This window comes from Dendropsophus ebraccatus, chromosome 15, assembly GCF_027789765.1.
Source record: "Dendropsophus ebraccatus isolate aDenEbr1 chromosome 15, aDenEbr1.pat, whole genome shotgun sequence".
NCBI classification, from domain to species: domain Eukaryota; kingdom Metazoa; phylum Chordata; class Amphibia; order Anura; family Hylidae; genus Dendropsophus; species Dendropsophus ebraccatus.
In genome coordinates, this window is record NC_091468.1 from 2,826,937 (window position 1) to 2,840,377 (window position 13,441).

General features: G+C 49.7%; 1 protein-coding gene across 1 annotated transcript in view; it reads right to left on the minus strand.

Annotated features, from left to right (window-relative positions):
* STPG4 (sperm-tail PG-rich repeat containing 4) overlaps positions 1–13,441 on the minus strand; it is a 66,134-nt gene that overhangs the window by 14,712 nt on the left and 37,981 nt on the right. The window contains exon 6 of the mRNA XM_069955420.1: positions 262–366. Within this exon, the coding sequence (XP_069811521.1) occupies positions 262–366 (105 nt within the window). The remainder of the gene's footprint in view (positions 1–261; positions 367–13,441) is intronic.

Below are 13,441 nucleotides of genomic sequence, written 5' to 3' on the forward strand. Positions count from 1 at the left end.
TTTGAGCAGCATCTGGTCGGCCACCCTTTCGAGTCTTGCACATAAGCCGTGTACGTCCGGCAAATGAGCAGAACGTAGTCACATAATGACTCCGTCCTGTTTATTTATTTCAATGTGGCCGTCATATGGCCGTCGGCCGCACACCAGACTGCACGTCAGCATCCTTTTTTCACTGACTCACGATGTGCGGCCAAAACGAAATGTGAAGATAAAGTTTTATTTGCAGTAATTGTAGGTGTAAACGATTTTCTTGGGACTCACGCTGTACGCCGGGCGGAATCTGGGAACGCTGGATCTGAAGCTCGATGAAATGCTCGGTAAGGGGGTGGTCTTCAGATTGTAGTCGCCAGGGCCAGGACCTTCTCGCTAGAAAACAAAGACAATTGTCAGGAAGCCACCAAGGAGGTCAGATGTAATACAATGCTGTCTCACCCTCGCATAGACTAACATGGGGGATTACTGGAGCCGGGGGCACAATCTGGAACTGACACACCCTGTAAGCCCGGGGCAGCAGGACATGTACCTCACCCGCGGGTGTCCACCTTCTACAACAGGTGCTCTATGGAGGGCAGCAGATGTGTGTCCAACCCAGGTAACCAAAACCAGGAGTGGATGGCCGCCATATAACGGTCAATAACGGCCATTATTTCAATATAACAGCCGTTGTTTTAAAATAACAGCAAATATTTGCCATTATATGACGGCCATACACTCAATTACAACATTGTGTGAACAGATCCTTTCTGTGTTTTCAATCCACTCCTGGTTTTGGTTGCAATACGAGGACCACAATACTGACTGAAATATACGTAGTGTGAACCCAGCCTCAAGCCGCAGAAATATATCTCTCTAAGAACAATGGGGTTGGGTGTGAGTGGTGGGTATGGCTGACAAAAAAATAAAGTGTATAGGGGCCTTAAGATTAAATGGTCACTAGAGTGCTTCTTTATCTTGTTACGGTGCCTCTCAAACCTACCGGTCCACTTATTCTGTAAAGATGCCAATAGAACTTGTACTAAAGCGGCCAAACCTTGATTGTTCAGCTGAAAGTGTCAGCTGTATGGCAGCCCCTCGACTGTCACTGGAGAGAAGGGGCAGGTGTGCAGGACCTTTGCTACATGACCCTTTTGTTCTCTGAGGGATAAGCCAGAACAGCCTGGCTATGGTTTACCCCTCCTCTCCCCATGTGCCTGGTGAGGCTGGGAGAGAAAAATATCATCTGACGGGCATTAAATATGTAAGGCCTCCTCTAAACCTGGATAGATAGGCCCCTCCAAGGGCCTGATGGCAGCCATTCCCAGACTCTTCAGTTGGAGTCTGGGACATCCACAGAAGATCTGGTGCCGTATCATGTAAACCTCTGCTCATCTTAGGGGTCCTGTGCCAAGCCCCAAACAGTGACAGCTGTATCTCTATGCCTGCAGGGAAGGCTGCCAATCACCAAATAGAACCGCCCACTGGACTCCAGAGCCCAGAACAAAGAGAAGTCAGTAAGAGACTATATAAAATGAAACGTCAATCTGCTCAGCTCATCCGGCTCTTTAAACTGAAGCTAGCCGATCGAGGCGCTCAGTCAATAGAACAGGCTCCCTTTAAGAAGTCCCCTGAAATGGAGGGTATTGGCCCCACCACTGTCCTGCCAGGATCGTCCCACCACCGCCCTGCCGGGATCGTCCCACCACCGTCCTGCCGGGATCGTCCCACCACCGTCCTGTCGGGATCGTCCCACCACCGTCCTGCCTGGATCGTCCCACCACCGTCCTGCCGGGATCGTCCCACCACTGCCCTGCTGGTATCGTCCCACCACCGTCGTGCCTGGATTGTCCCCCCACCGTCCTGCCTGGATCGGTCCACCACCGTCCTGCCTGGATCGTCCCACCACTCTCCTGCCGGGATCGTCCCACCACCGTCCTGCCGGGATCGTCCCACCACCGTCTTGCCGGGATCGTCCCACCACCGTCCTGCCCGGATCGTCCCACCACCTTCCTGCCGGGATCGTCCCACCACCGTCCTGCCGGGATCGTCCCACCACCGTCCTGCCGGGATCGTCCCACCACCGTCCTGCCTGGATCGTCCCACCACCGTCCTGCCGGGATCGTCCCACCACCGTCCTGCCTGGATCGTCCCACCACCGTCCTGCCGGGATCGTCCCACCACCGTCTTGCCGGGATCGTTCCACCACCGTCTTGCCGGGATCGTTCCACCACCGTCCTGCCCGGATCGTCCCACCACCTTCCTGCCGGCATTGTCCCACCATCGTCCTGCCGGGATCGTCCCACCACCGTCCTGTCGGGATCGTCCCACCACCGTCCTGCCGGGATCGTCCCACCACCGTCCTGCCTGGATCGTCCCACCACCGTCCTGTCGGGATCGTCCCACCACCGTCCTGCCGGGATCGTCCCACCACCGTTCTGCCGGGATCGTCCCACCACCATCCTGCCTGGATCGTCCCACCACTGCCCTGCCGGGATCGTCCCACCACCGCCCTGCCGGGATCGTCCCACCACCGTCCTGCCGGGATCGTCCCACCACCGTCCTGCCGGGATCGTCCCACCACCGTCCTGCCGGGATCGTCCCACCACCGTCTTGCCGGGATCGTCCCACCACCGTCCTTCCGGGATCGTCCCACCACCGTCTTGCCGGGATCGTCCCACCACCGTCTTGCCGGGATCGTCCCACCACCGCCCTGCCGGGATCGTCCCACCACCGTCCTGCCTGGATCGTCCCACCACTGCCCTGCCGGGATCGGCCCACCACCGTCCTGCCGGGATCGTCCCACCACCGTCTTGCCGGGATCGTCCCACCACAGTCCTGCCAGGATCGTCCCACCACCGTCCTGCCTGGATCGTCCCACCACAGTCCTGCCAGGATCGTCCCACCACCGTCCTGCCGGGATCATCCCACCACTGCCCTGCTGGGATCGTTTATGGAATACAAGGATTTCTTTTCCCAGTTTTTTATTAGTTGTGGATTCATATGCTATTTTTTCACTGCCAAGTTGAGAGTGATACACATTGTACCGAATGTAATAGCTGTTAAAGACCAACAAATTACCCAGCGACATTAACACATCATCCAGATCTGAGGAAGATTTATCAATGTTCCTCACAAATTCTCATTATTTAACCTCTTAAGGACAAAACTATTTTGGGCCTTGAGGACTCATTCAGTCATTCTGGTTGTACGAGGGCTCGTTTTTGCAGGGATAATTTTGGCTGCTATTTATGCACTGAAATGTATTTCTATATATGAGGGGATACAACAAAGGAAACAATTTAGCAACTTTTGCACAATAACAAACAAATCCCCATATTCTGAGCATCATAACGTTTTATATTTTCATCAAGGTGGCTGGTCAAAGGCTTGTTTTTTGCCGGGGCAAACGGTAATCTTCTTGGATAGCATTTGGGTTACATATGACTTTATGGACGGACAATAAGCTGACGGACGGATACGTCAATGTAAAGAACTCTCTGCTGAAATCATCTACGTCTTTGGTTTCCCTGAACGCCACCACAAAGAAAATAGATAGGAATCCCATTAAACTGTATAGATGTAAGGTCCTCCAGGGTCAGAGATGCTCTTTGTACCCACTCTCCACTCTGGCCAATACATAAGGGTCCTAATAGAGACCCCCTATAGTAACTCAGAGTTCCTTCTAAAGTACACAGCCTCTTTAAGGAACACTCTGGTAAAACTGGGTGTATTATTCAATTGTTGTTCCATCTTTCTTCATACATTGTAGCATGGACACTTCCCGTTTCCACACAATCCTCATGTAGTTTAGCTGTTTCCATGGTTCATTATATGAGATTCAGATCAAGTCTTCCCCAGATCTCGGCTCCACTACTGAACTCGTGGCACTTCACCGGCGAGGCGTTCTAGCCTCATAATAATTCACCTGTTTATACCAGTCCCGTTAATAAGTGCAAAGTTCTCGCTGTGTCCATAGTATCCAGCATGTCACCGCACTGCTGTGCTAGACAACACGGAAGTCCTCGTTCGTTGCTGAGCAACAATTCAGGAAGGAACAAATTCCATTATGTGTCGAAGCAAATGAGGAAAACAAGCCAGCGACTTATCAGGCCATACACATCCTTATCGGCTAATGTACAGCCACAAGATTGTAATATAGCAGGTTATTCAGAATGGAAACTGGACATGACCATGTAACAGATCTGAAATCATGATCACGTTGTTTAGACCTCTTCTCCTCTGGTCACCATCAAATACACCCTCTTGTCTGGTGGTCATAGAGCAGGGGGGGGTTTCTGCCAACTACTGAGCTTCTCAATGGACCAATGAACAGGTTCCTTCCCTGGCAACAATTGAACAGAGTTCTTCTCTGAAGACCATTGAGCAGGGCTCCTCTCTGAAGACCATTGAGCAGGACTCCTCTCTGAAGACCATTGAGCAGGGCTCCTCTCTGAACACCATTGAGCAGGGCTCCTCTCTGAAGACCATTGAGCAGGGCTCCTCTCTGAAGACCATTGAGCAGGGCTCCTCTCTGAAGACCATTGAGCAGGGCTCCTCTCTGAAGACCATTGAGCAGGGCTCCTCTCTGAAGACCATTGAGCAGGGCTCCTCTCTGAAGACCATTGAGCAGGGCTCCTCTCTGAAGACCATTGAGCAGGACTCCTCTCTGAACACCATTGAGCAGGGCTCCTCTCTGAAGACCATTGAACAGGGCTCCTCTCTGAAGACCATTGAGCAGGGCTCCTCTCTGAAGACCATTGAGCAGGGCTCCTCTCTGAAGACCATTGAGCAGGGCTTTCCTGAAGACCGTTGAGCAGGGCCCCTCTCTGAAGACCATTGAGCAGGGCTCCTCTCTGAAGACCATTGAGCAGGACTTTCCTGAAGACCGTTGAGCAGGGCTCCTCTCTGAAGACCATTGAGCAGGACTTTCCTGAAGACCGTTGAGCAGGGTTCCTCTCTGAAGACCATTGAGCAGGACTTTCCTGAAGACCGTTGAGCAGGGCTCCTCTCTGAAGACCATTGAGCAGGGCTTGCCTGAAGACCGTTGAGCAGGGCTCCTCTCTTAAGACCATTGAGCAGGGCTCCTCTCTGAAGACCATTGAGCAGGACTTTCCTGAAGACCGTTGAGCAGGGCTCCTCTCTGAAGACCATTGAGCAGGGCTCCTCTCTGAAGACCGTTGAGCAGGGCTCTTCTCTGAAGACCATTGAGCAGGGCTTTCCTGAAGACCGTTGAGCAGGGCTCCTCTCTGAAGACCATTGAGCAGGGCTCCTCTCTGAAGACCATTGAGCAGGGCTTTCCTGAAGACCGTTGAGCAGGGCTCTTCTCTACACACCCTGCGGGACTTTTCTCTGTTGACCATAGAACAGGACCTTTTCCTGGTAACCATTGGTCAGAGTTTTTCTATAGTGACTACTTGACACAGCTGTTTTCTTGTGACCATTGAGCAGGGCTCTTCTGACCATTGGGTGGTTCTCTTCTCTCTTCTGGGGAATAACAACCAGGAACCGAGATTCACAAACGTCACAAACCGAGATTCATTATGAACTTTGCAAAAATTTTGGTTAGATACTGAACCGAATTTTTTAAAGAGTTCAGTATGAGTTTGTAAAGATGGCGGCTGCAGACTTTAATCAACATAAAAAAAGCAAACAAGAGCCTGTGCTTGCCTGTCCGTGCTCCTCCAGTGTCCTCCTCCAGGTTTCCGGTACCCCCTACTGATGCATCACAGTATATGCCAAGTCCTTCCTTCCCCAGCTTTCCGCTTCTTTTGTGTATATTTATTGATTACAGCATGCTTTGATTTCAATGTTGCCATTGGAAACAAAAAACAGCAACACTGGAACGAAAACATGCTGTCATAAGTAAATTACTCAAGCATGCAGCATTTGATTACCGGTGGCTGAAGAAGTTGGATGCAGCCCCAAGGCTGGATACAGCCATAAGACATAGGCCATATCCACCAGGGCTGCCTCGGACTGCGTCCAACTTCTGCAGATCCAAATGTCGCACGCTCGGGTTCGGGTGAACTCATGATTTGCTCAGATGAAACTAGACCCATCCCGGCACTCCACTTCCTCCATTTGTTTGTCTCTGAAGATTCCTTTCCGAGATGGCCGGAGGTAGAAAGTGTGGTGCCCCAGAGCGGAACAGTAGGACCTCTTCTGCTCCCCGGATAACCCCTTTAAAATCATCGGTAGTCGCCCTAAATAGGATGCGGGGGGAGAGAAGGATTGGACATGGATTTCCACTGACTGATCCTTTCATCTGGCAGTAGCTTACTCCTCCTCTCTCCAATCAGCAGGCGGACGGCTGTTCATGTGTATGGAGAGACTGGGAGGTTAGTCTGGCTGACAGCTATTCTATGTGTACTGGTAACTTTTCCCTTTAAGGCCACTATACCTTTAAGGCCACTATAGCGATCACATAAGCTTTCCCTGTGGACATTCTTGTCCAACAGGAACCTGTTTGTGATCCAGGCCTAATGTCCCATTTTTTTTACAATTTTCCTGAATCCCTTTAAGGCCTAACATAAGGGATTTACCGTATATTCCCACAGGCTGTGCCAGGATAATGCAATATGTCATGTAAATGGTTCGAGGGATATCTATAAGGGATAAGACAAGCTGTTACTGTAAATTGGTAAGCTTGCTCTTTTGGGAAAGCTCGGCCTCGGCTTCCCATTACATTGTGCCATAGATTTACAACAGGGGATCCCTCTAAGTACGGGCTTAGCTGTATAATAGCCTGTCTGACTCATCTCCCTCCGCTCTTCTGATTATTGGGACCATTGTCTCCTAACGTGTCATGCTGCTGGGAATTCATGCTGCTAATACAATGTATGGCTTAAGCTCAACGCCCTTTAGGCTACATGCTGCAGTTTATTACTGGGTCAGAGGTCACCGGGATCAATACAAGAGTTAAGAGTCATGTGCCGCTTGTGTTAAATCTTTACTGCTGGATTATAGGCGGCTTTACCGCAATTGCTGCCATACATATCCAATAGAATGGGGATGTTAGCGATATTTCCTGTGCTCGGCACATACTTGTAGATTGGAGATGGCTGGATTGGAATGAAGCCGGATTGAGTTTCACGTATCACTCCGACCCCTCTCCCACTTCCTGCATGATGGTCCTTGGTGGGCACTTGTGTTATTCTGTCATCATCCCATATAGAGGTGACGTCATCCGGAGTACAGGAGCGATGGGGACATAGGAAGCACTGGTGCAGGAACGGGAGGGAAGCAGAGCTGGCAGGTTACATTCACTCACTGTAGACTGCATCTGCTGGAAGTTTCCTCCAAACATCTACTACTCTTTCAGTAGAAGGCTTGAGTATTTTTACATTGTAATGTATTACTATATGGAGGACACAGCAAGGGACATTATTACTATATGGGGGCACAGTACAAGGCACTATTACTATATGTGTGCACAGCAGGAGACATTATTACTATATGTGTGCACAGCAGGAGGCATTATTACTATATGGGGGCACAGCAGGAGGCATTATTACTATATGGGGGCACAGCAGGGGGCATTATTACTATATGGGGGCACAGCAGGAGGCATTATTACTATATGGGGGCACAGCAGGAGGCATTATTACTATATGGGGGCACAGCAGGAGGCATTATTACTATATGGGGGCTCAGCAGGAGACATTGTTTCTATATGGGGGACATAGCAGGGTACATTATTACTATATATGGGGGCACAACAGAAGACTTTATTACTATATGGGGGGCATAGTAGGGGACATTATTACTATATGGGGGCACAGCAAGGGACATTAATACTGTATGGAGGCACAGCAAGGGGCATTATTACTATATGGGGCACAGCAGGAGACTTTATTACTATATGGAGGCACAGCAGGGGACATTAATGCTATGTGGAGGGCACAGCAGGGGACATATTACTATATGGAGGCACAGCAGGAGACATTGTTACTATGCGGGGGCACAGCAGGAAGTATTTTTACTACATGGGGGCACAGCAGGGGGCATTATTACTATATGGGGGCACAGCAGGAGACATTATTACTATGTGGAGACAGAGCAGGAGACATTATTACTATATGGGGGCACAGCAGGAGACATTATTACTATGTGGATACAGAGCAGGAGACATTATTACTATATGGAGGCACAGCAGGAGACATTATTACTATATGGAGGGCACAGCAGGAGGTATTATTACTATATGGAGACACAGCAGGGGACATTAATATATGGAAACACAGCAGGGGACATTATTACTATATGGGGGCACAGCAGGGGCATTATTACTATATGGAATACACAGCAGGGGACAATTTTACTATATGGGGGCACAGCAGGAGACATTATTACTATATGGGGCACAGCATAGGGCATTATTACTATATGGGGGCACAGCAGGAGACATTATTACTATATGGGGGCACAGCAGGAGACATTATTACTATATGGGGGCACAGCAGGGGGCATTATTACTATATGGAGGGCACAGCATAGGGCATTATTACTATATGGGGGCACAGCAGGAGGCATTATTATGATATGGGGGCACAGCAGGAGGCATTATTACTATATGGGGGCACAGCAGGAGGCATTATTACTATATGGGGGCTCAGCAGGAGACATTGTTTCTATATGGGGGACATAGCAGGGTACATTATTACTATATATGGGGGCACAACAGAAGACTTTATTACTATATGGGGGGCATAGTAGGGGACATTATTACTATATGGGGGCACAGCAAGGGACATTAATACTGTATGGAGGCACAGCAAGGGGCATTATTACTATATGGGGCACAGCAGGAGACTTTATTACTATATGGAGGCACAGCAGGGGACATTAATGCTATATGGAGGGCACAGCAGGGGACATATTACTATATGGAGGCACAGCAGGAGACATTGTTACTATGTGGGGGCACAGCAGGAAGTATTTTTACTACATGGGGGCACAGCAGGGGGCATTATTACTATATGGGGGCACAGCAGGAGACATTATTACTATGTGGAGACAGAGCAGGAGACATTATTACTATATGGGAGCACAGCAGGAGACATTATTACTATGTGGATACAGAGCAGGAGACATTATTACTATATGGAGGCACAGCAGGAGACATTATTACTATATGGAGGGCACAGCAGGAGGTATTATTACTATATGGAGACACAGCAGGGGACATTAATATATGGAAACACAGCAGTGGACATTATTACTATATGGGGGCACAGCAGGGGCATTATTACTATATGGAATACACAGCAGGGGACAATTTTACTATATGGGGGCACAGCAGGAGACATTATTACTATATGGGGGCACAGCATAGGGCATTATTACTATATGGGGGCACAGCAGGAGGCATTATTACTATATGGGGCACAGCATGGACATTATTGCCATATGGTAATGTAGATGTAGATTGATCGTCCTGGAGTAAATTTTCTTCTGAATTAGCTCCTGAATTAGACCAACATAACAGTGTGTTCCTGCTTTAAATAGAGCCTGGAAGACAAAAGAATATCGGGGCCTATAAAGAGGCCAGAGACCACCGCTATCTATCAGTAGGGCTGTCTCTTCTTGGTCGCAGCTGTTTCCATGTGGAAGATCTGTGCAGCGTATCGAGGAGCCATTAATATATCAGAGTGAACCACAGGAGAGTTATCAGGCCTGTGCGGGGACAGGCGAGCAGTTACCCAGAGCAACCAATCAGGTTCCAGCTCTCAAAAATGAAAGGAGCGATCTGATTGGTTGTTATGGGCGGCTGCTCCTCTGTATAAGGGTTGATGAATCGTCTCTACTATCAGGAGGTGAGATCAGCGGAGCGGCTTTATTAATGCAGCCCGACACTTAGCGGGTATAAACTTAGGGCCCGTTCACACTGAATTCCGTGCAGATCCCCACCGCAGACTCCGCCCGTAATCCCACCTGCCTGCCGCGCCTCCGCTCTCCGCTAAAGGAACTGACAGATTAATTCTTTGAGCAGTGGAGAGTGGAGTCACGCGGGAGGCAGGTGGGATTATGGGCGGAGTCTGCGGGTAAATGTCGCCTCTGATTATGGGATGTGAGGGACGCCGCAGAAATGGAAGCCGCCTCCCGCCAAAGTGCGAACAGAAAAAAAACACAAATCTTAGAATTAAATTGAAAGAATTCCCCAGGAATGAGGGGGGAGGTGGTCGGCAATATTCCTGAACAGATTTCTCTTCTACTTGAAGAACGAGCGTCGTGTGGTGGGAGTCAGCGGAGATGGTGCTGCCTGACTGTTGGCGGCAGGAACTCATTTCCCTATATCCAGAGCCGCCAGAGACGTAACATCATCTTATACCAGAGAAATAGCAACGTGAAGAAATAAGAGAGAATCAGACATTGAGGTGGGATGAAATGTCAGGAACAATAAGTAATAATATCAGATCCAGCCTCAAGTGCCGCAACGAGACGGAACAGCAAAATGGACCCCTCCCCCATGCTGTTTTGCTCCAAGGCCCTTGTAGACTTTATGCCAAAGAGTGTACAAGATATATGGGGGGCTTCTGTGGAGATGCCCCTCAGGCATGATAGATTTTCACTGCCCGACCCTTTTGTTCTCAGAGATATAAGCTAGTCTGGCTGTGTCATACCCCTTCCCATAGGGAACATCTGCCTGCACTGACCGTTCATGTGTACGGGGAGGACAGGAGACATAAGTGTTTGCTGAACAATTGCCTTTGCCAGCAGTTATTAAAGGGATTGTGTCAGGAAGGGAGAAAACCAGGTCCATCCTGACGTCTTATGTTACATGAAACCTATTTCCACCCTATAGATATAGACTCACTAATCTCCCATGTTCTGCTTAGTTCCAGAGCTGTTGTCCTTGGTTACGGCCTGACGGGCATCCACTAGGTTGGGTCACACATGCTCAGTTCAGTTCCAGTCACATGATCTGTCCCATTAGGACTGGCAGTTGGTTTTTACCTGACATGCAGCAAGAAGGATTGTGGGAAGGTGTCTGCAGTATTGGCCTAAGAGAAACAGATCATCGATCTCAGGGAGACTGCCGGCTGCCAGTTAAAGCGCTCAATGCAGTGACATCCTAGGTGCATTGCTCCCTGGGAAACATGAATACGTAAAAAGAAAGCCCGTGGAGCCTCATTTAAGAGTCTCCAAACACAGGACTAGCCAGATATCCCTCCAGGAAGGACTCGGCCAAGGGGTGGCTCCTGTAAGGAAACCATCAAAACCACCGTATTAAGTGGCCCTATAAGTCAGTGTAATTCCAAGGGAAAAACCAAGGCCAGGTAACCATCCACATACAGCTGTTTCGGGGTGTTGCCCCTCATCAGTGTGGAGCAGGATTCTGGCTAGGTGGGAGCAATGCCTAGTAGAGCCATAAGAGAAACAGATCGCTGATCTCAGGGAGACCGGCCAAACGATAACACTGCCTGGCAACCGCAGGGTCATAGAGAGGAAACCAGGAAGTGATCAAATGTATAGAGAAGAAAAATGGAAGCTTTGTCACTACCAACGCCCATGCGTTCTCCTGTACGTACATGTATGTGGGTCCCAGCTGATTATACCCGATTTGCTTTGTCACTCCGCCCCTTTAAACGTGTACCACATGGTCTTCCTGAAGGTCAAAGGCCACCTGACTTGGAGTTTTGAGTGGATTTTTGGCTCCAGCCGGTAGTGGGGGCTGCAGGGAGCCCCCTATATAGCAGTGGCTTTGACCATCGTGAGGTTGACTAGGCCGGGCAGTAGATTTAAATGTCAGTGACACTTGTGGTATCAATGTGACGAGACAGAAGACGTTCCTCCAACTAAATTAATAGTAAGTTGTGCGGAGCCTCAGTAGGATGACGACCACTGGCGCCATGTAGCCGTGATTTAATGAAGCTGTGACGACCCCACAACTGTCTACAATCATTTCCTCTTGGATACGGCATGTTCTTTTGTTCACACTTCATTGGGTTCATAAGAAAAACTGCTGGGGTCAGCGTTCAGTGCTTCTAAAAGGCCATAGAGAGAAAACCGGACCGACGCCAGGCAGTCATCACAGGCTTAAAGGGATTCTCTGGGCACATAAACTGGGTTACATTTTGCTGTGGTTTGTTTCCCCCTGTGTGATGGCCCGTCCCCCTTACTGCTTGGTCAGCCAATTACTGGCTACACAGGTGTCCCACCCCAGTCAGTGATTGGCTGAGCGGGGGCCATTACTGCTGAGGTAGGATGAAGAGTGACAAGTGAGGGGGGGGGGTGACTGCGGAGTAGATGTCGCTTCTTATTTGTGTATGGCGCCCCCTACTAAATTATATAACTATGTAACTCTCCCTTGTTACTATTAGTACCCGTCATCAGTGATTGCTCATAGCGGGTGTCAGTGCAGAGAAGCACTGTGATCAGGAGATATCGTCGGGGCCCGGGGGGAGAGCGTGTGTAGTGTAGTGTAGTCCGTCAGGGTAGCCTCAGACTTCCATAGTCAGAACATCAGGCCGGGGAGTGGATCACCCTTTCTCCCCTCGGCTCTTTCTTCTGATCACAGTGCTTCTCTGCACTGACACCCGCTGGGATCAATAACCTTTGGCCTACCTGAAGTTATTTTTCATGCCGGGTACTCTTTAAAGCAACTCTGTACCCACAATCTGACCCCCCCTCCCCCAAACCACTTGTACCATCAGATAGCTGCTTTTAATCCAAGATCTGTCCTGGGCTCCGTAAAGCAGGTGATGTAGTTGTTGTCTTAAAAAACAACTTTTAAACTTGCAGCCCCGTGCCCAACGGCTGGGGCTTAGAATATCTGTGCCCTAACTTTGCACCACCCCTCCATCCCTCCTCCCCTCCCTCTTCATCATTAGGAATGCCACTGGAACATTTTCTCCATGCTGAACATTGCACAGGTGCTTAACGATCCAGCCCATGTGCCGTGCTGACACAGCTGAGGAATAGGAGACAATCTGCCTGGAGCATTCCTAATAATGAGGAGGGCGGGGTGGAGGGACAGAGAGGGTGTGCCAGCCTAATGCATACACAATCTAAGCCACGGCCGTTGGGCACGGGGCTGCCAGTTTAAAAGTTGTTTTTTAGAACAATAACTGCATCATCTACCGAACGGACCCCAGGACAGATCTTGGATTAAAAGCAGCTATCCGAAGGTACAAGTGGTTTTGGGGGGTCAAATTGTGGGTACAGAGTCGCTAGTGTCTATTCCTTGTATTACTGTACTGTCCGGTCTAGTTGTCTGTGTATCACCGGTAATGGGGCGCCCGGGATATAGGCTGGCACAGCACTTAGGCCTTATTCCTTGTATTACTGTACTGTCCGGTCTTGTTGTCTGTGTATTAGCGGTAATGGGGTGCCCGGGCTATAGGCCGTCACAGCACTCAGGCCTTATTCCTTGTATTACTGTACTGTCCGGTCTTTTTGTCTGTGTATTAGTGGTAATGGGGCGCCCGGGATATTGGCTGGCACAGCACTCAGGCCTTATTCC